The 26,492-nt window shown below is 37.4% G+C and overlaps 1 protein-coding gene across 1 annotated transcript; it reads right to left on the bottom strand.

The window, feature by feature from the left end:
* Window positions 1–18,826: 18,826 nt before the first annotated feature.
* On the bottom strand, window positions 18,827–21,576 carry cyp26a1 (cytochrome P450, family 26, subfamily A, polypeptide 1). The gene is made up of 7 exons (XM_079845699.1): window positions 21,289–21,576; window positions 20,909–21,133; window positions 20,403–20,684; window positions 20,156–20,311; window positions 19,919–20,053; window positions 19,670–19,822; window positions 18,827–19,580 (listed from the first exon to the last, which is right to left on the bottom strand). The coding sequence occupies exons 1-7, from the start codon at window positions 21,475–21,477 to the stop codon at window positions 19,242–19,244; spliced, it is 1,479 nt and encodes a 492-aa protein (XP_079701825.1). The 5' UTR covers window positions 21,478–21,576; the 3' UTR covers window positions 18,827–19,241.
* Between the last annotated feature and the right edge of the window lie 4,916 nt (window positions 21,577–26,492).

Genomic DNA, 26,492 nt, shown 5'->3' with positions numbered 1-26,492 from the left:
CGTATCCAATATCTATTTATTCTTAATCTGAGCCCAGCATAATCAGGACCGTAAGAGAAGTCCTGACGTGAACAAGCATGGAGGTTAAATGTCTGGTTCAAGCTGCCGACACACGTTCTCCAGGCAGTGATAGTGTAAAGAAAGACTCAGCACTGAACTTTGCTGAATCAAAGACAGGACTGAAACGGAGGGACAAAGGCGGCTCTTGACGGATGGCTCGAATGAGGGATGAGGAGCCAAGTAAAGCTATCCACCATTAGAGTTTTCCCCAACTGATAAGTTACACTTCCAAAGCAGCTCCAAAAACAGTTCACTCGCCCCCACCGCTCTACATGTCACTTTAAACCCTCAGCGCTCAAGTAATAACTCATCGTTTTTGATCATTAAGCAGAAGCTGGCATTAGAAAGCCTCCCCAGCAGAGCCAAACTGTGTTTTCTTTTTGAAACGACGGACGTTGAAAATAAATGACGCTGCTTGCTCGGTCTGGCATGGGAATGAACCCGAAGAGTATCAGAGGAGAAGATAATGGCAGGTTGGATGAGGGTGAAATGTTGCAAAGCGTTCCTCTCGTGAAGGAGGTAATGGGAGATACAGAGGTAACTCTTTCAGCATATGTGTGTGTGTGCACAAATGTCACAGACACACCACTCTATATCGCCTCTGCCCTCCCAATGAACTGGGCCAGTCTTCCTCACTTGCTTTCAGAGTCCATAGCAGCTGTTCATAGACCGTCCTTCTGATGGGAACAGCAAATTAATCATTTTGCTACAAGCTTTTTGTGGGAAGCTCCACCGCTATCTGTTTCCACACACCCAAACGACTTAACATACCTCTACCTGTGATGTTGTGCTCTTTTACGGGATCAGCAAACTCATTACGGGCCACACTGGGCAATGTTCAACCTTCAGAAAACATTGTGTATCTATAATGGCAAAGTCAAAACATTCTCTTTCTTATAATGGAATCAGTTTATTCAAATTACCCCATTAACACTTGATTTTGATTGGTCAGCATTCATATTTTGTGTGTAACTGTCTGTTCTTACAGGCATCTGATTTCCTAGTTAGACTAAATCGCTCTCTTCTCACATAATACAATAATTTCAACTCAAATCAATATTTCACAGCCATTTATTTATCTATTTTGTACCTGTGTAAATAATTAGGATAATAGTAGCTGGCCATAAACCCAGATCAGGCTAATAAAACACATTTTACACACCTTTTTAGGTTAAAAGCCAGTGCATTGAAGTAAAAAAAATGCAATGGGTTTTTAATGTAAAAGCTTTTTTACGTTCTATTGTTATTTTAACATTTTTGTACATTCATTGTGAATAAAAAAAAGTGCGCTTAATTTTGCTGAATGTCCTTAAAATCTTAAAAGTACAAAAACGATAAAATATAATAAAAATTGGATACAATATAATATTAACTGTTTCATAACACTTAAGTAGACCTTTAAAAGTTATAATAAAAGTGATTGACTAAAATAATAAAGCAATTAGTTTATTATAATTTTAACTCTCTTTTTGCAAAGTTTTTGCTTGTACAAAATTGTACAAATATATTTAAACATATGACATACAAGTTTCAGTAGAAATGACATTAAAGTTAGTTTGCCATAAATGCTTGTCAGTACGTTTGGCAGTACACTATTAGTTTTTTGATTAGTATGAAATTACATATAAAGATGTACTTAAGTTTAACTAATTGCATTTAATATAAATTTAAACTGTAATACATTTTCATTTAATTTCAAATAGCATGCAATCCATTGTCCGAAAACATTACATACAGTTCACACTTAAGCAGATAAATAATATAATTTCTGTAATAAGTAGTCTTTTTTAAAAGTATGCTATAATGCACTTCTTTTTCACAAGGAATCCCTATGAGGAGGACAGAGAAAAACAGCTGCTTGTGTGTTAGCAGGTAGGGAGTGAAGGGTAAAAAGTCAGCAAGGGTTCATGTACAGGCCAAATGAATGAGGACGGGGGAGGGAAGGACATGACAAAATAGAGAGGTAGAAACCATGAGCCTGGTCAGGTGTTCCACTTTTCAGTGATTGGGAGTTTAAAAGAAACAGCAAAAGATGAGATGAGATGCCTTTCATTTCTTCAATAGAAAAAACTCCTGTTTCTCTGATGCTTTTACATTTGTGTCCCAAATGACGTACTATACCCTATGCTCTTGCACTACGTATGTACTCTACAGTCTAATATAGGCCTTTCAGAACTTTCCACACTTTTTTTTTCTTCGGTTAAAGGGTTAGTTCACCCAAAAATGAAAATTCTGTCATAAATTACTTACCCTCATGTCGTTCGACACCCGTAAGACCTCCGTTCATCTTCGGAACAGAAATTAAGATATTTTAGTTGAAATCTGATGGCTCTGACAGGCCTCCATTGGCACAATGGCACTTTACACTCTCAAGACCCTTAAAAGGTACTAAAGATGTCGTTACAAAGTCCATCTCACTACAGTGGTTCTAAAATAACTTTATGAATCGGCGACAATAGTTTTTGTGCGCAAAAAAACCCCTAAATAACGACTTACATAGTGATGACGATTTCAAAACAAGTCATCATGAAGCTTCGAAGCATTATGAATCAGTGAGTCGATTCAGCAGTTTGAATCGCCAAATTTCAGCAGTTTGGCGGTTTGACACGCGATCCGAATCATCATTCGGCTCACTGATTCATAATGATTTTTTGGGTGAACTAACCCTTTAATCAGGATGGAGTGCACTTGTTCTTGTTGGAATTTTGACTGTGTACACACTCACACTATATTAAAAAACAGCATGGAATAGTGCACGAGTATGCAAATGTGGTTGCACTTAATGGGCTATATTTTAACGATCCAAGCGCATGATCTGAAGCGCATGGTCTGAAGCGCATGGCGCAGGTGCATTTAGGGAGTGCCCTAGTTGACGGAAAAAATGGCCGGCACACCAGGCGCATGGTCCAAAAGGGTTGTACCTAGTCTCTTAATGAGTTTTGGGCGTAACGTGCAATAAACCAATCAGTCTCATCTCACGTTCCCTTTAAGCCAGTTGCACTTGCACCATGGCTGATTCGCTATTTACATGGTGGAATTTGCGAACGGAAAAACTGAACACTTCTCCAGAGAGGAATCCTTTTATTTTTAATATTTAAAAATGTTTGTGTGCTGCTGTGCGTCCGTGTGTGTGTAATAAGAAAAGTGTACGCGCATGGTGCACCCGCCTATAGGCGCATATTAATGCCTATTTAATCCCTTTAAATAACACAAAAAATATTGCAAATTTAAATAAGACTTTAGACCAGGTTTTAGTTGGTCAAATGGCGCAGTCGTTTTCAGTTGCCTCAAAATAGCAACACGCCAACAATGCACCTGAACAGATGGGCGTTTTCAGACCAGCACGCCCATGGGCGAACAGATGGGCGCGCGTGCATTTGCTATTTAAACAACGTGATGCTGGACGTGAAAATAATAACTGTGTGGGATAAAACTAGCAAAAAACACTTGCGTCGCGCCTGGCGTCACATTGCGCCGGATGTATGATAGGGCCCAGTGTCTCACAATGTGCAGATTTTCCAAAATGCCACAGTCAAAAGTCTCAGTTTTCGATATGAACAATTCCCATGGAATTCTTGCAAGAAAAAAATGATATGAGTCATTTGATCCACATTCATTTTCTCAAACTCAAAGTTCTTTCCTGTCTTTCACTTGTCTTAAATGTCATCTTTATTTGTTCTGTTAGGAGAAACCTCTGAGACAAATGTTGAAAGGTCAGTGAAATCTCATATGAGGTATGAAAGTACAACCACTGAGAAATAGAAGTTTTCCCATGGGTTCCCATCTTTCACATCCACAGCTTGACTTAATATAATTGAAACTTTCTTCAAATATCTCCAAGACACCAACATTTGTATTTTCTTAATTCTGGTCAAATATGAATATAAAAGCATCACCATCAAAACATATCCATCTAATGTCCCTATATATCTACATGCATTTCCAAAAATCTGAGATTATTTATTTATAGTGTTATGAAATGTTTGATACGCTGAGAATTAAAACATGAAATCATTAGTAGATACGTGAACTGACATGGTTTGGCTGTCCCCAGCACAATAAACTCAGTCTGACCGAGGGTTTGTGAGATCCAGAGTGAGATGACACTCAGCACAGAGACACAATGACTCGAATCTGTTTTATCAGCAGTGTTGAAGACGCTCTCCGTCTGCTCTCAGAGGAGTCCTCCCGTCTCCTGCTTGTAAGTGAAGATGTGTAAATGTGTACACTGATGTGCAAATGAACCTGCAATGCTTTTGTCATTCTGAATAGAAGAAACACCATGATCTGAAGAAGCAGTGCAGGCTTAAGAAATATACAAATTTGACATTTAAAATCATTTAAAGTGTGGTTATCCATTGTCAAAAGGAAGTGTGCTTTATTGTATTGAGCATGCAAATCTTGAAAGTATATTTTTGAAAAAGACTGTATACTTGCAGATAATATCATCTTAATTAAAGACGCCCGGTGGTGAAAATCAAGTATTTAATGTTGTTTATATGTGGTGTTTTTAATATGCTTTAAGACAAACCATGTGCAAATTTATACTCAACACCAGTGTTGAGAATTTTCTCTTTAAAAAGCAGTTTAACAAAGACGTTCTCTGTGTTTCTGACGTCCCAAACTAGCTTGCAACCAATCACATCAAAACACGGCGGGCTTTTGCGTATCATTAAGAGTCTCAAGAGAAGCCATACAAGTATATTTTTCTCTTGATGTGAGAAATCGTGTACATTTAGCAATATAGCGGGTGAATAATGCAGTGAATGCAGTAATTTGCATATTCATGTATCCACCTAAATGAAGCAAGTGTCTAGAGTTACATTCAAGCTATTTTAAGGGCATGAAGCATATAGTTTTAAATATGTAATTTTGGTGATCAAAGATGAGTTTTAATGGATACAATTATTGACTAAAGGGGGACTTTAAAAAAAGGCCACTTAAGTGTATTTAGTGCACTTAAAGTACATTATTTTACCATATTTCAAGACAATTGAAGTAACTATGAAATTACATATAAAGAAATCCTTAAGCTCAATTTAAGTGGGTCAAAAACACCCTTAAGTTCAACTAATAGTATTTTATATGTTTAAACTACAATACATTTTTTTTAATTGTAAATAACATGCAGTGACTTCAGAAGCAAAAACCTCTAAGTCCGTCTAACATTTTTCTTTTAAAGGTGCAGCGTGTAGTATTTATTTGTAGGATCTATTGACAGAAATGCAATATAATATGCATAACTATGTTTTCAGTGGTGTATTAAGACCTTACATAATGTACCGTTATGTTTTTATTATCTTAGAATGAGCCATTTCTGTCTACATACACCGCGGGTCCCCTTACAGTGAAGTCGCCATTTTGCACCGCCATGTTTCTACAGTAGCCCTAAACAGACAAACTTCTCTACAGAGCGCTAGTCATTCTCTGCTCTCTCCGACGATGACATCTTTGTCCTCTGTCGGCCACCGTAGTTTCTCTATGTGCTTCGAAAGGGAGGGGTGAGCGTTGAGCGGTTGCAATTCGCAACCTCACCGCTAGATGTCGCTAAAATTCACACACTACACCTTTAAATGAGAATTTTTATCAGGCTCCTATATATTTGGGTTCAGTAATTTCACTTTAATTGCAAAGAAAAGGTTATTAGTTAGTTCCTGAAATGCCTAATTTAAAAAATGTTTTAAATGAAGTTCTTCAAATATTACATTCTATATTCTTTTAAAGTATAATATCATAATTATACTCTTTTTAAAAGTATGCAAAAATTGTACTTCTTTTTCACAAGGGATCCCCAAAAAAGTATTTCTTGTTTGAGGCCACTGATTAGTTTTAGATGATATTATATATCCTACACGTGTTATTTGAAATAACCCTGAATTGGGTGACACATTTCTCTAATCCGGAAGCTTCTGACCTTGAGAGATCTTCTTATGACAAACAAGATATTTTCATGTATTCATTCACAAATATATGACAAGGGAGAGGTTTCCACATCTTATCTGGATGAAGTTCGGCCCTGTTATGGCTCGTATGACCTCGGAGCAACCCTACCTGTTCCACTTCTGAAGTGTGCAGAGTAATAAAACACTAGAAGATAAAACGCTATGACACATTTATTGTTGTTTTTAATTCCCTACTGTTTGTTTGGCCATCCATTTCAGTACTGAAAGCGATGAGCATTTTCAGTGAAGCAAGCGAACAAGCATTTATATGAAAAGGAATGTAACCCGCATAATTACTTTCACAATCATTTTATTGCTGTTCTCCACAGAAATCTGTGTTACTCAGGATAGAGCGTGGTGAAAATACTGCGACTGGAGAACAACTTGAGTCCTGACAAAGTTCATGGCTAGACTGAACTTTTGAACTTTCGCTGGTATGTGGCTTTGTGCTGGAGTCCAAATCAAACATGTAGCATAAAGATGCAGTAGTAGATTTGCTCACGTCTCACATGGATCTCCGAGGTTATCTGCCTTTGATTTGCCACTGAAAGCCAAGTGCACCGGGCTAAACATCAACAAAACTCAAACATCTCCAAAGATTTATTGCTGTTAATAATCAGAGCTGAGCTCAACACATAAACCTTTACTAAGAACCCCAAACAACAATTATCAAGCCATTAATTAAATTACAATACATTTTGTGTTGTGACTTTTTTTCATGATAATTAAGTTCATTTTCCAGTCAAATTCTTAAGTTTGGAATTTAAAATTGTTTCCGCCACACAATAAAAAGTAGGTAATTGCGATTTAGGGTTAGAGTTTGGTTTAGGGTAAGTTACTTGTAATTATGCATGATTTACAGTTATTTGTAAGAACCCAATTTTTTTGTCTAATTTTTAATCTCACAATTCTGACTTTTTTTGTTGAAATTGCAAGTTTATAACACACAATAAAAAAGCAGTTAATTGTGACTTTAATCTCACAATTATGCCTCACAATTGCAATAAAAATTTGCAGTTGCGAGTTATAAAGTCAGAATTACGCAATTGCAAGTGTATATCTTGCAATTCTGACTGAAAAAAGTAATTGTGACTTTTTATCTCACTATTCAGATTTTTTTTCTCGGAATTGCACATTTATATCTCACAATTCTGACTTTATTTCTTGCATTTGTTAGTGTATAACTCGCAATTCAGAGAAAAAAAGCCAGAATTGTGAGATATAAACTTGGAATTGTGTAATTCTGACTTTATAACTTGCAATTGCGAGTTTATCTCACAATTATGCCTTTTTTCTTGCAATTGTGAGATTAAAGTCGCATTTACCTACTTTTTTATTGTGTTATAAACAAAAAACAAAAAGTCAGAATTGTGAGATAAAAAGTTAGACCTTTTTTGTATTATTATTAAAAAAAGTTGGGTACTTACCTTAAACCAAACCCTAACACTAACCGTAACTCTATAGTAAGTACATGTAGTTAATTAAAATTACTCAGTACTTATTTGAGTAAGTACAATGTAACTACATCACCTTTTAAATAAAGTGTAGCCAAAAATGTACAATTTGCTTTAAAGTACAATCAACTTGGATGTTTAAGTCATTTCAACTTACATTTTTTATTAAACTGGCTTAAAAAAATTGTTGAATCTTGTATAACTCATAAAATAAGTTTTATAAAAACTATTTAAAAACATATGTTATCATAACTTATTGATCATATACTTTTTACAGTGTGGCAGAAACAAGCTTCCATAGTTTTCTTTTTGTTTGTTTGCTACAAATCCTTAAACAAATGGCATTTTAAACAACTTTTCTTTTCTTTTTTACAAAAATGCGGGAAAAGAAGTCTTTTCATGTTTTTACGGGTCTTTTCAGTAACTGAGATGTGTTGTAAAGAGAATCTACGGCACTAACGTACGTTTGTTCAGGTTTATGTGTAGGACACAGAGACGCCGCAAACCTCAGAACGAGCAGCTTGAGGCCACTGCGAGGCATGAACTCTGAGGACTGTTTGAACTTGCCATAATAGCAGATGTTGTCTCAGAAAGTCAATCATTAGTTCCCACCTCAGCGGATCGCACAGTAATTGGTTGTCTTACGTCTTGTCTGGATGTCTTGAGGTGTTTTAAGGTTGTCAAAAACAAATGTACTTGGGAGGCAAGTGGATTCGATGTCAGGATAATTGCTGTTTTCGTCTTATAGTTGATAAAAGAAATTACATTTGAATATTCTACTTTTCAAGCCTTATTTCAAGGATTTGGACTGTTCAATGCAAAAAAAAAACAAAAAAAAAGATTCATTTAGGCCACATCCACATGAAGCCAAAGCTTTCCCTATCCAATCTTTTTTTCCCTTCGTCTCAAGAAATATCTGCGTACACACGAAACCACTGAAACCGACTCAAAACGATGTAGTATACATGCCAGACCAGTATTTGGCACTGTAATTCTGCCACAGAAATACTCTAAAACGGAGAAGAAGAGTTGACGTAATTAAATGACGTAATATTGATGTACGCATGCCCAGTGGCCGTTGCTGTATCCCTTCTAGTCTTTACGGTGCGTGACGTGGTGTGATGACATCACCGTTTAACAAAATATATGGATTGGGTGTACACACGGAAAGGTAAGGGTGTCGGTTTCAGATTCATCCACTCTGGGACCCGGTTTCAAAAAGTACCGGTTTTAGGCTCCTAAAACGCCGGATCCGTGCGGACGAAACGCTGATACAATACAACATTTTTACGTATAGAGCTAAACGCGTCTCCGTGTGGACAGGGCCTTAGTCCCAGCTTAACCGTCTTTAACTGAATGATAATGATTTAATAAATAATGATAGCTATATAGCATAGGCTGCTATCTAGTTTAATTTAGTTTCATTCATTTAGTGTAATTAATTTGTAATGTGACCCTAGCTCCAATAAATACTGCTCTGATTGCACACATAAATTATATCATTTAAAGGTTACATGTTTGAAATTTGAAATACAGTCCTCTTAAATACATGTAGCATCCTTTTCTTTGTTACTTTTAGTTTAGTAAACAATTTTTTGCAAGGTAGCTTATACTACATCTGTCCTTACATCAGAAAAAATGTTAGGTACAATGTACTTAATGTGTTCATGTTGTTCAAGTACAACATGTTCCTGGATCAACTTCTTTGTTGATCCTGGAACAGCATTTCAATCAACCAATCAGATTTGAGGGACACGTTTACAGTTGAAGTTTAGGCTCACAACCAGGGTTATGTGCTTCTACATTAGTGTTATTCACCATTTCCCTCTGATTTTAGGGATAAGTTATGGGTAATGTTAGGTTTAGGCATAGTGATTGGGTTAGGACTACATTTTTGGCCAGGAATGTTGTTCCAGGATTAACAAAATATGTTGATCCAGGAACATGTCTTACTTGGCAAAATCATGTTGACCGGGACGGGGACAGGTTTAGTGGTGTGGGTAGGTTTAAGGGTGGGTTAAAGGGTAATTAAAACAGTGTAATTAAAGATGAAATTACATAAATGACTTACAACTGTAATTACATGCAGGTATTCTTTAAATATAAGTACAATGTAAAACATGTATGTACGCAATAAGTGTGTTGTTTCAAAATGATTCATTTAAATGTTTGTACATAGTTAAAGACACTTAATATAATGTGTCTTGGGAAGTTACACTTTTCAACTATGGCTTTCCCCTACTAATGGTTATAGTTATGCAACTTCACCTGAAAGCCACAGGTAAAAGCAATAAATCATCTTCACTTTCAATAGGCTCCTGATATTTAGCTGCCTAGACTGGAACAAGGTCTTCTTTCCAGGAGATTTACGGAATTTGTTTTCACTTGTTTGATGCTAGCATTGATGTCATTCTAAGGACTAAAAAGTGCATGCTTACTGTTTACGCTGCTGGTCGAGTCAGAAACCCGAGCCGCGTCGCTCGACCAGAGTAAAGCTGCCTCTTGAACTGTGTCAGGTGTGGATGTATACACGCTCAAACAGAGTAATCATTCGTCTTTAGATTTGACCACAGATTATTATTATTATTATCAGTAATAGCCATTATAAAAGTATTAGTAAAAGGTATAAGAAGCTATACAAGAAATAGAGCAAACAATTCAGTCAAACATACGAGGTCAGCACTTAACGGTAAAGTTAAATAGCCTAAAAATATAAAGTTATGCATCTTCACTTTGCCCTCAGCCAAAACGATTTGCCAGGGAACAAATGATAGATTCATGAGACTAAAGATTGCCCATTCGATATACACAAGACAAATTATATCTCATGTTTATCCTCTTCAGAGACATCAGAGCCAGCGGCAAACATCAGAAGGACTAGCCGAGGAAAGGCTGCTCTCGTTGGGGTACATGAGCGCCGAGCGCCCGCTGATTGACTGGATCTCACAACTCCGAAAACGGCAGATAAAATATTCAAATAGGCGCTCTCTTTATAAATAAACCACAGATTTGAGCTTTACACAAGTACATTCTCACTTGAAAAAGTTTTAAAACTACGTTTCGTAACACATTAACAGTAGTATTTTTAAATTACGCAGGGTTTCTAATCCGCTATTGACGCTTGCTGGTTGGTGCGAAATGCATTCTGGGATACCTGTCTGTCTCAAGTCCGCTCAAGTCCCCTCTCGATGCATCCTCGATAAAAGGGGCGGATCAAGAACACATCCAGGGATTTGAACTGTACTTGGCTGGATGTGAACTTTGAATTGGAACAGTACTTGGCATTAAACCATTAAAGACTGATGACGTTTCACAAGTCCAGTACAAGCAAGAACACATATTGAGAAACGGCCTTTGTATTTGATCATAACTAAATAGATTTTGATGATTGCTGGAGAAAATGTGAATGCAGCTTGCATCATGATGCCAGGGTTGGAAAATGTTGCTATGCATGGGATGTTCTGGTTACCATCCCAAGTCTGTACCAACCCCAGTCTGTGCGAATAAATATTTAGGGGTGTCCAAACTCGGTCCTGGAGAGCCACTGTCCTGCAGATTTAACTCCAACTTGCCTCAACACAACTGCCTTGAAGTTTCTAGAATTCCTAGTAAGACCTTGATTAGCTGGTTCAGGTGTGTTTATTTGGGGGTGGAGCTAACCCTTACAAAAAAGAAGTTTATTCAAGTGTCCTATTAGTATACCTCTTTCAAACTAAAAAATAGTAGGCTTCAACTTGGTATGTGTTCTCAGAAATATACTTAAAATTACACTTAAGTATTCTTGACCTTTACTGACAGAAAAGTCTTTTTATTTGGCCTATACTTGTACTCAATTTTTTGATCGAGATACACTTAAAAGTTTAACCAAGTATTCTAAGTATCCTTGGTTTGTAGTTGTGTTTACACTTTTGATTGAGTAGCCGATTCAAAAAAAAATTTGATATAGATTTACATACTGTCTTATAAACCATATAAAACAATATTCCATTGTTTTAAAATATTGATTTATAAAGAAAACATATATGTTCCTAATTCTGAGAAAAATAATATATAAATAGTAAACTATAAGTATGACATTAAGTTCACTTAAAGAAAACTTACAAGAATACTTGTACGTTTTACAAGAATAGAGTATACTTCAAAGTGTACTTTCATACACTATAAAAATTTGCTACAAGTATTTATCTAGTAAACTATCAGTATACTTATGAATTCACTTGTAGTATAGTTGCAGTACAAATGAAAAATGTAGTTGTTGTGTACTGAAAGTTTACTACTGTTACACTGAAAATATACTTAAAGCTACACTGTGTGATATTTTCTCCCATCTAGTGGTGAAAAGGTATATGACCATCCAGTGGATATTAGTTTCTGTTCCTCTCAATTCCGATTTCGTTTTAACTCCTACGGTGGCTGATTTAGTCCAAGATTAACATGGCTTCCAGTTCGACCTTGTCCACATTCTACACGGTGCCATCGAGTGTTAAAACGCGAAAGGCGAAGCTTGAATTTACGGGTATGTCCCTCTTAGGCTAATGTACTTTCAAGATGGCATTCGACCGGCATTCGAACCCCTCACCCGTATGTATTTTCAATGGCATATTATAAACTTGAGAGAATGCTTTATTACTTGAAAGAAGTAAATATACATTAATGAGCACATATATTTTTGAAAGAACTAAGTGTTTTTAGCTAAGAATAAACTAAAAAAGTTACACAGTGTAGCTTTAAAGGTATACTTTTATACTCTAAAATGTGGGCCAATTTAGTCCCAATTAGTATTGAAATAGTATACTTAAAAGTATACTACTTGAATATTGATATTAGTATAATTCCTACATAAAGTTTACTTGGGCTGTGTCCGAAATCGCCCCCAATACTCTCATGTACTATTCCTAAGTCCACTAATATAGCCCACTTGAAGGAGTGAATGAAAACGAGTGAGTGAAATCGGTGTGCACCAGAAGGTCTACCGCATTTACACAGTTTGTGCTTGTTGTTAAATAATTATTTGAAACGTAGCAAACTAGCAGCTCCAGTAGTAATGAAAAGATTTATCTTGAACTCTGTCATGGAAACGATCTATAAAAATGAACTGAACAATTTAATAATCAATTAAAAAGGAATTTATACCTGTATGATATACACTGTCCCCACATTGGACCAGCGGTTTGGAAAATGGATGAATGGATGATTCAGCTGCGGGCGCCAACTTCTGGCAAGACATGCGTGCGACTCTTACAGTGCATTATGGGTATTCTCTAGCCATTGAGCGTACATTGGTTGTACACTCATCATTGCAGTGCAGTGTGGGATTGAATGAAGGCACTCGATAATGTCCTCTATGGTTTTGGACACCACTACAAATGGCTGTCCCTTCAAATAATGCCCTATTTAAGGGTATAAGCTCCCCTTATACACTGTCAAATTTAATTAGTTAGACTTACTTGCCTTAACAAAACAAGTAAAGTGAAATAGGAATAGTATGTTGTGCTAACAAATGCTTAGTTAGTATAGTTCACTTACACAAGAGTTCTAGTAACAAAAAAAACTGTAGAGAGTATTTGATCTTTTACTTTAGATTTACTCTTGACTTAGTATAGCTACCATTGTTGTACCATTGTTGTGTTTTACATGCTGAATGTTGAAGTCTGTGTGTGACTCAAGCAAGATATTATTACCAATATATAGGGATTATATCACCCAATTAAAAGTTTCACAGGTGTCTATGTTGTAAGTGTTAGCATTAAAATTGTAAACGATCATTATACGACATAAAGGGAAATATTGCATAGGTTCATTTAAAAGGTGACTAATTTCTGACTAAATGATAAACTATAGTTAATTATTCAGTCAGAAGCTAGGTCAAGTTTTAAAAGCAACCTATTTATTACTTCTTTTCCTTTGAAATCAAATAACTGTGATTTCTGATTGCATCGCTGCATCAGTAGGAAGAGAGTTAATAAAATGAATGTTCCAAGTGCCGAACCAATGTGAACACTGATCACCATAATGGTGAGTTGTTTTGTGTTTTTTGTTTTGCTTTGCTTTACAAAATGGCACTCAAACCAATCAATTATACTTAACTTGGGTTTTCTGAGTAAACAAGGAATAGTATGTGAATAGTATAGATTACTAGATTTTTACAATTAAGTTAAGACAAAGTAAAGTTAACTAAAAAGTGTTAGTTAGAATCACTGTTGGATTTTACAGTGCACCCTTAAATATGGCATTATTTGAAGGGTCAACACAATGGTTTCGACACAGCCTTGAACTTTACTTAAGTATACTAAATGAAATTAACTTAATTATTTTTTGTAAGGGGAACTCTGCAGGACAGTGGATTGGACACTAAAACTTCTCACACTCTGGGTTTTTTCCTCCACTACTGTCAGCTGATGGTGTTTTCCTCCTTGCCATTGTTAGTCTTTGCTTGCTTAATTGTGGTTTAAAAGACGATTAATATTTAGTAATATTATCGATTGAACTGCACTGACACTATAGATGAGAACAAATTTTGAAGTGAATTAAGCTGGATAATTAAGAAAACAGATATGTAAATTCTGGCAGGTCACGTTAGTCAAGCTCACATCAGCTGACTGTCAGCTGATCCCGTCTACCTATAGGAATACGACGTCTATCGCAGCATACATATATAAGCTCCTTCAGTACTATCAGCAGCTATCGCATTTCTCCAGAGCTCATTTACCCTCCTCCATCCCCAGCTCCTCCTCTCGTCCAGTCAGGATTTGGTATTCTAATTCCCCTTGAATCAGACTACGGGCGCATTCACACCTACCTTGTTTGGTCCGGATTTTCTGACTTTTCAGTTTGGTCCAAATCAAAATTACAGATGTGAAACCTCCCCCGGACCATGGTCCGATGAAAAGAGGTAGTCTCGGTCCGGATCAAACTGAACAAAGGTTTGGTTCGTTTCTAGTGTGAAAGCATTTTCTATATGGTTCGTACTTTCAGACCATTTACTGGAAGTTCCTGTTTATGTTTAAATATTATAATGTTCTTTTTAAATTTCATCTAGGCTACATTGATTATGAAAAGTGAAAAAATTTGCAATATGTCAGAAGACAGAAGGTCAGAAATTATTTTGAAAGAAATTTTGTATGATTTTGCTTTGTATGATTTTGCTAAAGCTAAGCAGGCTACTCATCTCACAAACATGAGAAATATGTGTATATAAAGCTTGAAATGTCTACTTTTAAACGTAACGAAAAGAAAATTGTCAAGCAATGCGCATTGTTCAATAGTGGCAATGATATGCGTCCGTTCATTCACTCTTGTCAAAGACGCTGACGTCAGACGCACGTCCGTTTAAAAACCAATCAATGTCAAGAAGCGGCCCACATAGAGGATGATGAGTGGACGCAAGTGCGTCATGTTAAGTTCTTTAGTGCGCTCACATAATTGCAATGTGAAACCAAACCAAAACTAACCGAATGTATAAAATGAATCAAAACATGAACTTCGGTTCGGACCTTGGTGCAGACTTTCAGGTGTGAAAACGTCCTAAATTCCCGAATTATTTTGTACATTTAATATTAATGATATCTGCAATACATTATGTTGGTTCTGTTCTGTTTACCCTACTTATTGTTGCTCTCCCTGCTCTTATCCATGCTAGGCTGCATGGATGTGCAGGGAGTTCTTGCCCAGAACTAGCTTAAAAATCTAGACACACCCTAGCGGCAGCAAATCTAATTTGCAGCCAGGGTCGTCTAGCAACTCTCCGTTGGCTTGCGAGCTGGAAAAACCAAACTCTGGTCAGGCTAATCACATCGTGTATAGAGTCGGTGGGTGGGGTTAACATAATGACGGCAGATTTGCGGCAGTTCCGCGTTCTACTCGTAAACAAAGAAGCTGGCGAACAGCGGTCTTTCGAACCGGCTTTGGCCGCGACTCTGGAAGACTTGGAGTTAAGCTTTCCTTTGAGGAAAGAACAAAGAACGGCACTGAAGTAATTCTTAAGGAAGGAATATGTGTTCAGAGTTTTGCCGACCGGATACGGCGAAAGTTTAATCCATCAACTAGCTCCGCTTCACCTTCTTCGTTGCTTTGGTTGGTTGTAGCGCTATCCTATTGCGTGCAGAGGGAATTTGAAAGACAACCTTTTATCCCGCCCCTCGGATTGAGCCCTGTCAATGGTGTGTTCCCAGACCCAACATCTTAATGTGGGTCTGGCTTGTCCGGCTAGCCAAGAACAGAACCATACCACCAATCCAAACTGTATGCAAAAAGTCAATCGATCATCTTTGACGATAGTGGTCCTGACAGAATGACTCTAACTTTGCAACATTGACACTGATATTGAACGGAATAATGACATTACTATCTTATTCTGCTGCTTTACAGCTGATTTTGAATGAGTGGATTTTACAATATTAACATTGTTATTTTCCTGTTTATCAATGTAAAGCTGCTTTCAACCATCTGTATTGTAAAACGTGCTATATAAATAAACACTACTTGACTAAAGTTTAAAATTTACAGTTAGAAGTTTGCACAAATCACTAACCCAATGAATGAGCAAAACTGTTCACAAATGATCTAAAAAAGAATGTCTGAATGATGTGTACATCATACATGAAGCAAGTCACATACTTATTTCACTCTTTCTTGTACAATTGGCCTTTGCATGCTATTTTAAACTCATTTCCCCCATCAATAGTACTAAAACAGACCGGCAAAACTTCCAGTTCGCGAGAAATGGATAAATTAATGTCTCTGTGAGGTCATGCCTCTTTTTGTAAATGACTGAACTTTTCCTGACCCTGGAGACCCGTGAAAAGCCCCCTCTTGATTATAAATAATAGCAATGGGCTGCTAATAGTTAATCCGATTGAGAGCTGGAAAAGTCTGATATGATTCAGCAGGAGGGCAAGAGGGCAGCAGACGTGTAAATGCTTTTAGAAACGTTCTCATTGACCCTCGTGCTAATGAAAAAGTCATTTTCACTTCAGTGTTGGAGAGCGATATCAGGCAGACATCTTTAACACTTCCCCTGTGGAGCAAGTTTATGTTGACATGACATTATGTTTTTGAATCAACCACCAACCCTAAGTTTATGTAACAGACATGAACGATGGCTCAAATAATGCAGCTTGTTGTGCTAATAAGAAAAGTCAAGTCACATTTATTCATATAGCACTTGCAGCACAGATTGTCAAAATAGATTCACATTAATAAACAGGAAAATAACAGTTAATGTTGTAAAATTGGAAGTTTAATTTAGCCACGTGCAGCTCTATAGAAGGAAATAGTGCTGTTAAGCTCAGTTTAATGTTGGTTCAGAAACAATGTCGATGTTAGGGTTAATTTCCAATAGTGTGACTCCAGTCAAATCAACAATATTTCTGAATATTAATTCCAATGCATTGCAATAGCTCTGGCTGCAGTAACATGACTTTTGCACAGGCATCACTTACATTTTGTGCAGAAAAAAAGAGACTTCTCAGCTGAAAATGCTTCTTTTGTCCCCTTCCCTTATGCTAAATAACAAGCAGTTCAGTGTGTGAGGGAAAACACCCTGCAATTACACTGATTTACACTGTGTTCAGTTCAGGGGAGTGAATAAAAACAGGCCTCTTTCATTTGCTTGCTATAAATTCTGTATATACTCACAAATTTCGAGAAAAAATGGCTCTGGGAATAAAAAGTTTTGTTGTCGCCCCTAGATGTCAAACAATAGGCCGGACAGACGTTCTTTACAAGGTGATAGGAGGAAAAGTTCAGCTGCATCTCTCCCAAGGCCTGGACCTGCAGCGATAGGGTGGCTGAACATAAAGGTGTCAGCTCTGCGGCGGGACGCGTGTAAATCAGCAGCAGAGAAAAGCCGAGAAATGGCTGAGAGAGGCATCTGCCAGCATCTCACCGCCTTCTCTGTCTCCCTTGCCGTGTCACACAAGGACACGTCCCTTCCACATGACCCCTGTGCGCTGGGAGACGCGCCACCTCCGGGGGGTAATGCGTTTGTGAAAATTTGCCTTTGGGGGTCGTTAGAACAACCGGACGGCAGCGTAATGAGCTTTTGAAACGAGCTTGTACCACGATGATGATGACTGTACTGTAACATTTGTCCTTTGCCAGTATACTTAAAAAAACATTATTACTCAAAAAAGCAGGGACAGAAAAACACAGTACCAAAAATAAAATAAAATTAAATTAAATTAAATTAAATTAAATTAAATAAAAATAAATAAATAAAATAAAAGAATCAAGTCTTTTTTTCTAAACATAGTAAAAATGTTAAGGCAAGAACATTTTTAAGTGGTTTAAGAGTTAACCTTGTAAAGCCTGACATCATAGTCAGAATTGTATTTTGTTTCAAACGGAACAGTTTATTGAACCTTTAGACAAAATATTTAATAAATTAGGAAAAAAAGGTATCATATTTGATACATCAGGTTTTATGGCTCATATAGTATGAGGAGAATATGGAGCTCATACTTGAGGGAAAAAAAATATTCAGAGGCCCAAACTAAGAAAAAAATTCAATTTGGTGCAGTTGCTGGTTTTTATATTACCAAAAAATAAAATGAAATTCCGATAGCTTGTAATGTAAATCAATCAGATCTTTATAAAAGTATAGCAGACCACTTAGCCTACATAAAATGCATATAAATATCAGTTGTCACTCTATATCTCCCAATAATATGTCTTATTAAGAAGATATTTAAATGATATCTTTGTGGAGGCGGAACATATTAAAGCACCACAATACAATAATGGTTTAGATATGAACAAACATGCCTCAAAAGCCAAAAAAATCATAATTTAACATGATTTATGGATTTCAGTAAATGTTCATATTTAATTATTACTAACAACATAAAAGGTATTCTTTTTATAAAAATCTGTAAAGATTTCACAGCAAAAAGACAAGTGTACAATGAGCTGACGGTGGATGTTTTTACATTATACTAAAAGGCTGTTTACTTGCTAAAAATATATATATAAACTATCATTCAGACGACATAAGGCATATAGTCGATTGTGTACAACAGGTTTTTCAGCAAAAGTTGATCATGCTGATAATTTAAAGGCCTTAGAAATTCACATACCAAATATGATACAGTAGACTTTACTTTAAGTACAATTATAAACAGGGCATGTTATAGCATAGTTCCACATCCATCTACTTCCAGACACAGGGAGCAGTTTGGATGTTTAATCTAATTGCCACTGATTATTTACTGTGATGAAGTTTTACTTTGTGTTCTATTCAAAACCACCATCCTTATCTGCACCCACATTTGGTCTGTTTCTTAAACAACAGGGCTCCGGGTACTTTGCATTACATAATGCTTTAGTTGTTTGAGATCTCAACGTTCATGTTTGCAGATTTAAAGCCTTTTCAGATAACATACTGATTCCATTTTATTTTACATGAGAAAGGATCAGGGAATGGTCCAGAACATTCAATCTTGAAATTTGCATATGCTTCCATGCGGATCAATTCTTAAAACACGAAAAACGTATTTTGAAACAACTTGTTTTATTAAATAAAACCCATATGATAAAGAGCAAGTTAAATAAGTTGCATACAGTACAAAAGCTATATAACACAACTACATTATAAATATACAATCACAGACACTTTGTAGAATTACAGTGATCCATGAAAAAGTAGTGCCCTCGTTTTTTGCTTTCTTGTATAGACTTATATACACATCTTTTATATATATATATATATATAAACAAAATATAAAATATCCAATACATCACAGCTCATCTAAAAAAAACATATGTACAATGTTAGTTCATTTACAGACTAATTTCTGACGTAACTACTGAACTTGGTGGGGAGATTGTCCACTGGGTACACTGTTGGGCCCGTTTTCATTGTCGGGGGTCCGTTGGAAAGAATCCAGTTGCATTGCTGCGTTAGCTCAACTAAAAAGATCTTGAGTAACACTTTGGCGAATTCTTTGCCCACACACATCCGGGAACCGCCTCCGAAGGGGATGTAGTTAAACCTAGAGCCGTCCTCCAAGCCTTTGCTCATGAATCTCTCTGGCTGGAACTCGTCTTTGTTAGGAAACACCTCTGCAACGTCATGCGTGTCACAAATGCTGTAAATGACATTCCATCCTTTAGGTATCTGGTAACCCTGAGGAGAAAAAATCAAAGAATTCAGTGTTAAATTATAATAGAGCCTTCGGCTATAATATTAATGATCAGCCCTGAAGTTTAACTCACGTTCAATTCAAAGGTTTTGAGTGCCACTCTGAAGCCTCCAGGTACAGGAGGGTTGATTCTGAGGGTTTCTTTAATCACACATCCGGTGTACTTTAGTTGTTCCAAAAGCTCCATACTTAAGGTCTTTCCTGGTGAGTAGATGCCCAATTCAACCTGCGGATTTAAAAAAAAAAGCACATTAGCCCACTCATTGGTTACGCAATGCAATCAGATTGAGAAGAACTCAATGCTAAACTTTTTGCATCATACCTTCTCCTGAATCTCCTCTCTAACTTTCTGCACCACCTCTGAATTCAGACCCAAGAACATCACCAGCGAAGTTGCCGTGCTGGCGGTGGTCTCGTGACCTCCAAACAGAAGCTCAGTAGCGGCTTCTTTCATTGCCTGAGGAAGAAGAAACACTTTGTTAATGCTATTTGCAGACTGGATCCCACCTCACTTTTGGGCGTAAAACAATATCAGATAAGTCTAATAGGAAATAATTACCTGCAGACTGAACGGCTCTTCACTTCTCCTGCTGTTCTCAATCAACAGCTGAAGAGCATCTTTGTGTTTTTGCTCATTTTCGTTGTCATCATCTTGAATTTTCTTCCTGATGTTCTCCTCGATTTTAGAGTGAATGAAATTGCGTGCTCTCAGACCCTGCCGAACAAATTACAGATTGTTATTACGTGAGATTTATTTAACGTACCAAAAAAAGGCATCTTCAGACTGTCATCCTACAATAGCTTACCCTGTACAGGCCACTGAAGGGAACATCAATAGGCAAGGAGAATAAGTTTTTGATCATTTCCTCGAAAGCTTCCACCAGTTCCTGCTCGTCCGTCTTGATTTGCTCCGGCTCAAAACCAAGCAGGATTCTCATGGCTATACGGAACATGAGCCGCTTCATCTCCGGGTAAACCAGCACACACGCATCTCTTTGCAGCCAGTCTTGTATGGCACTCTTCACCTCCTGCTGGATCACTGGGATGTAGTGCTCTAGAGCATCTCTTGAGAACGCTCTCATAATGGCCTGAACAGAACATTAAAAATCAATGCATCACTTTTTCATTTCAATGCAAAGACTGAAGTTGAGCTTTAAGATTTACATTGAAAAAATAATTGAGGAACCATTTGAGGATTATTGCATATTTAATCAAGGAGCATTGAATATCTCAAAACCTTTCAAATAGTCTCTCAGAATGTCCTCAATATTAATGCAACTTAATATACAAAAGTATTGATTAGCATCCTTACCTTTTTCTTGTTTTTGTGTTGAGCGCCATGCACATTGGAGAGGGTGTCAGAGCCCAGTATAGTTCTCACTGATGCTGGCCACTGAACGGAGACCAGCTTGTGTTCGCCCAGGAGAATCTGCCTCACGTTATCAGCTCCCATCACCCTGACAGTCGGGTTCCCAAAGAGGTGCGTTTTGTAGATGCATCCGTATTTCTGGCGTTTCATCCGGAGGAACTTCCTTCTCTGTGTAAAAGGACAACGTGTTATTTAGACAAAGATTCCGAACGCATGTTTTGTTCCACATGTATCCGATATTCACACAGCAAAACATTTGCGAGCATCGCATTTACAAATAAGTACAATCAGCTGAGCAAATTGCAATAAAAGTGCACGCGTACCTGGAGGATCAGCTGGAGCGTTTCTCCAATGAAGGGTAAGCCCATCGTACCTGGCGGGAGTGGACTACCGCAGCTCGGATCGACCCGTCGAATCAATAACATCTCCCACAACTTAACCGCGGCGAGAAAGAGCAAAACGGGAAGCACGATGGTGCAGAGGAAGGTGACTATGAGAATGTAGAGCCCCATGCTTGAAGCGCGTAACGAGAGAGCTTCTGGAGAGGAGACGCGTCTTTACGCGCAGAATGAGAGCGTTCTCGCCTGTGCGCCCTTATATATCCATTGCGCGCAGGTCTCCTCCTGTTACCTTCCTCAGATAAATTAGTTCACACAAAGTTCATCTTTAATTGTGGTGTCATCTCGCCCCGCCCACAGGGCAGAAGCTGCTCCAAACTCTGAGCCATTTGTTATAGGCGCATTTTAATACCACCTCCTGTAGAAGGCAGACAATCCTGAGATTTCACTTTGAAAAGGTGTTAATTCCCCCGACACAAAAGGAAGCATCCGAGGCTCTTTTGTTGCCAATATTCCCGTCGTTTACACTCATTACTCTGGGCTTGTGTGCCATCAGAAATGCCGCAGAGGATTTAATTGAGGAGCTTAAACTGTGAAGCTCTACGTTTACATTTTAAATCCCTTAAATGTCCCTCTTTTTGTCCTCCTTTGGCGCGGGGGTCCTTTACACAGGCCATTACACAGGTCAGACAGCTTACCTGTGCAGTTCAATTGCAATATTTTATCTTAAATTGTATTATTTTAAATATTAAAACATTTCATTTATCACTGAAAATAAAATATGTTTTAAAAATGTTAAAACATTTAAGATTATTTATAATAGTGACATCTCTAACTATGCTCTGTTTCTATTAATATAGACAAAAAACACTGATACAGAGTTGAGTTGGGTCTTTGCTGCTGGATCTGATTACTATATCAATATACAGTGCAGTCTAATTTTATATATTTCTAACTAGACATCACTGAGATCAGTGTTTGAAATAAGTTACGACACATGTGTCGTCAGGACTGTGGTATACTGGGTCTGATCTCATATTAGACTTTAACCTGGAACTGTGCCATAGATGTAATGCGGAGCAGAGTGTGCAGTAATATCATAAATATGATCATTGTCTCGCTGCGGGTTCAAACCCAGGTCAGCTTAAAAAGTGACGGAGCAGAGCAAGGTTACCGGTACATGAAGAGCAAACACCCACAGCAGTCTGAATTACTGTTTTTACGACAGCCATAACGTGGAAAAAAACAAGCTGGGAAGGCAGTCAATTAAAGAGACAGGATGGCTCCAAATTTTCCCCTCTCTTCATTCTTTGATGTGCGTTTGCCCTGCATTTCACCTTTCATCCTGTGTGATGGGATGGGGAAAACTCACGCGTGACATATCTATGTTTGCGGGTATTTTAGGTATGTGTCTGTGTAAGCAACTCATTCATATGTTACCCCATTACACGACCGTTGCCATATTTATTCTTCGACATGACCCGGCCGTGCCAAATGCCCTAAGAGAACCTTCAAACTTGGCCTTATTTGTGAATTTGTGCAATTATGAGTCCTGTTTTCCCTCGTAAGAGTCGTAGCAGTGTGTGAAATGCTTTGACGAACCTAATAAACTCTTTCAACCGGAGCCAAGAGCAATGCAACCTGAAGTTCAAGGATAGTTCACTAAAGAAAGCTTGTATAAATTCTTCTTTCAATTATATTCTATATGTAAAATGTGATATTATTCTACTCTGCAGTGCTGCGCTTTATCCCATTTAATCCACCGGTAACATTTGTGACCAAACTCTACTGTTGAGTTTGAAGAATCTAAAAAGAGTTCTTTAAATATTAACTGTCAACTATAAATGAAAATGGATTTTGAAGATGTGATATATGTTATAGATCCATAAAAGTATGCATGTGTGTGTGTGATCCTGATAAATGTTTTTGATCTCCATGAGAAAAACAGCTTATAAATCATAGTAAGTTATGTTTTTTTGAATATGTAAAAATGCAGAAAGTGTTCTGTGATGGGTAGGTTTAGGGGATAGAATATAGAGTTTGTACCAGTAACAAAATCATTATGACTATGGAATGTCCCCATAAAAGATTGTGTGTGTGTGTGTGTGTGTGTGTGTGTGTGTGTGTGTGTGTGTGTGTGTGTGTGTGTGTGTGTGTGTGTGTGTGTGTGTGTGTGTGTGTGTGTGTGTGTGTGTGTGTGTGTGTTCCCAGTGGGGACTTCAACCTGAATGCACACACTCATGGGGACTCCTGTCGCCCATGAAAAAAGCTTTGTGTGTGTGTGTGTGGCTGCAATTGGTTTCATTGAGCTATCCAAAAACTCAAATACATGTGATGATAGCTGTAAAAACTTTGGGATTATATACTATTATAAACTAATAGTCCTGACAATAAAGATTAAATTCCAACTAACTGAGCTGAATATTACGTGCCAAATATAGGCTATGCATGATTTTAGTCAAAAAAAAAAAAAAAAAAAACCACTTTCATTTTGCATTGATATAAACTGAAGCTAAATCAAACAGTAAAAGTTTTCATTACTAAAAAGACCCCAGTGGGAGTTGCCTCAACGCTATCCCCCCTCCCCCCTCTATTTATTTCACCTTTTGATGTTTATTCAGCGATAGTGAGAGTAATATTATGAGTCATCGCTATCAAAACGCGTCTCGTATGATCTGTAATCTCCAAAGCTTGAGTTTGTGTTGATCTCAGTGCTCGTTCCCGGGCGCTGGTGACCCGCTGGTGACCCTGCAGCGCGGACCCTGACATCTCTGTGAACTCTGGGCGCAAAGCTCGCCAAGTTCACTGTCCATCAAATAACGAGATTCGCAGCCTGAGCAGCAGTAATTATCCACACTGCCATCTATTCTGCGCTGTCCATCACAAAAATCAAATCAAGAGCATCATTAAAGCCACTTACAGTAATGTTCTAATTGGGTCAAGAGATAAACAGCCTTTCACTGGTGTGCGAGAGAGAGAGTTTTAATTGGAGCCTTGGATGTTGATCGTCGCCTTTATCACAGTTTCACCCCCATAACAGAGGTCCGCCGCCTATATTTAGCTATACAAGGAATAAGCTGTTTAAAAAATGGTGGTGTAAAGTGGTCTGCGAATTATAATGACTTTAAGAAGCGGTAGAATCCTGTAAATGAATTTCTGACAGCAATTTTCGGGGCGTCACGCGCATTAACGAATCGTATTTTGTTAAACGCCAACCGCATGAAACATGTTTTAAACAAAACACTTTTGTGGCAAACGTGATATGTCTACTAAAGAGTCAAATAAAGAAGTATCTGAGTTTTGTTCGACACAGTTCGGAAGTGTTGTTATTGTTCCCTCCTCAGGCGAACGAGGGAAAGCCTCCTACCTAGTGCGCCCTGACTTGTAATTTAACTTTTGTGCTGACTAAAAATATATGAAAATGTTGGAACCAATGTTGTAGAACCAAGCCTTAATTATGGGCGTCAGATTCCCCCCATCACATTCCCTATAAGTCGCACCACTATGAAAATGAATCTTTTTCGATTACCACGTATGGAAATTACTCAACACAGCCTACCATATGATCATGCAAAATGATTCATTGTCAGCAAGATCAAAATGATATTCAAATAAACGATACAACGCGCATTTCTTTGGACGACGTGTAGCCTACCCAGCCTGCTGGAGCTACTGGTTGTTGTTTACTCGCATAAAATGACTCACATTAGTGACACGTGGCACAGCTATAGGTAGTGAATTTGTCTTTGATTTATGAGTTTACATGACATATAGACCCGCGAACGCAGTTTGAACCGTGAGCACCGCAGGAGGGGGTCACGAGAGCACAGCCAAACAGTTCACTAAAGGGTCAGACTGAAGACTGACTTTAAGCTATAACCTCCAGCCTCTGGAGCCTCGTTCTGTCTTTTATTTGCATTTAAAAATACTGCTGCTATTAAAGGCTCTTTCCTTGCCAAACAAAACAAAACGATTAGATGGTAGAATATATAAAACGTTCTTAACTGTGTCGCTAATGGCTTATATGTGATTCCTGTTCTGCAGTGGCTTTTGAAGGCTCTTGCTTTTGTAAAAAATAAAAAACAATCACTGCGTTGTAATTTAAAGAATGGGTATAAAGAGTATGCTATAGCAGATTAAAACATTAGAAATATGCTTCTGACTAAATTAGGCACTTCAACTTTAATTATTATACCTTGTTTACTTACAAAATGTGCTGAGCTGAATGAGCTGAAGTTAGCCATTGCTCAGGGAGGTGTCAACTTGAAGTTCATTTTGATTTTTTTTTTCAGCTTGACCGCCTTCTATATTGATGTTATAATTCTGTACTTTTACATATTTTGGTAGCACTTTATTTTACAGTCCTGTTTTGCATAAACATACTATGTAGCCTACTTATTGGAGTAATGACACTAACTGGATAATAACTAATTCTGAACCTACCACTAAACCTTATCTTAACCCATGTAGTTACCTTACACACTTTTGTTGTTAACTGTAAGTACATTGAAAGTGCACATACTCTTAAATAAAGTGCAACCCATATTTTATTTATGAACTTATATTTATTAATATTTACCTCTGTTTGTACAGTTACCTGTATTTTCAGTGTTCTGAAGTTAAGTCTTGTCCCATTATGTCTATATTTTATGTAGCTAAGCTGTTACCAAGTCACCATGAAATCAAAATGGACATTTCTTATAATTTTAATGGAATATTGCAGAATTTATTATACATGATTTATCCTTGCAAATTCATGTGTCTTCATAATCTTTTATCAAAATAACCTACCCTCCCTCTTACATAATCATCTTATCTTCTCTGATATGAGGGTGGGGCAACCTGTCACTCACATGAGATCGACCAATAGCAAACCACAACCTTCCAGTCAATCCCCAATTGACAAAATCTAGTACCATCCTATATTTTTTCTTGTTCGAGAGGCCAAGTTTCATTTATATATATTTCACAATAGGAAAGAAAAGACTACTGCATCAACTTCATGCTGAGTTTAAGTTCCCATCACATTTCTTTTATGTTTTAAGAAAGTCATTTGGTGGAAATAATAAAAGACTAAATAGGATGTAAACTGATGTTGAGGACAGAAAAAACCTACAAACTCATTCAGAGTTAAAACATTCTGTAGAGGCATCTGCAGTAGGCATGGTATCAAACAACTGTAATTTCTC

The sequence above is a fragment of the Gobio gobio genome (genome assembly GCF_949357685.1).
Source record: "Gobio gobio genome assembly, chromosome: 20".
In the NCBI taxonomy this organism is placed as follows: domain Eukaryota; kingdom Metazoa; phylum Chordata; class Actinopteri; order Cypriniformes; family Gobionidae; genus Gobio; species Gobio gobio.
Note: the sequence above shows the minus strand (reverse complement) of the source record. Positions and strands in the feature narration are given on the sequence as shown.

What these genes read in the sequence shown, in the direction of transcription:
- cyp26a1 (XM_079845699.1), bottom strand. Translation starts at nt 21,477, where the DNA reads ATGGGGCTCTACATTCTCATAGTCACCTTCCTCTGCACCATCGTGCTT. An exon ending in AACACAAAAACAAGAAAAAG is followed by an intron (nt 20,685 to 20,908) that starts GTAAGGATGCTA and finishes TGTTCTGTTCAG; the next exon opens with GCCATTATGAGAGCGTTCTC. An exon ending in CCTTCAGTGGCCTGTACAGG is followed by an intron (nt 20,312 to 20,402) that starts GTAAGCTATTGT and finishes TTTGTTCGGCAG; the next exon opens with GGTCTGAGAGCACGCAATTT.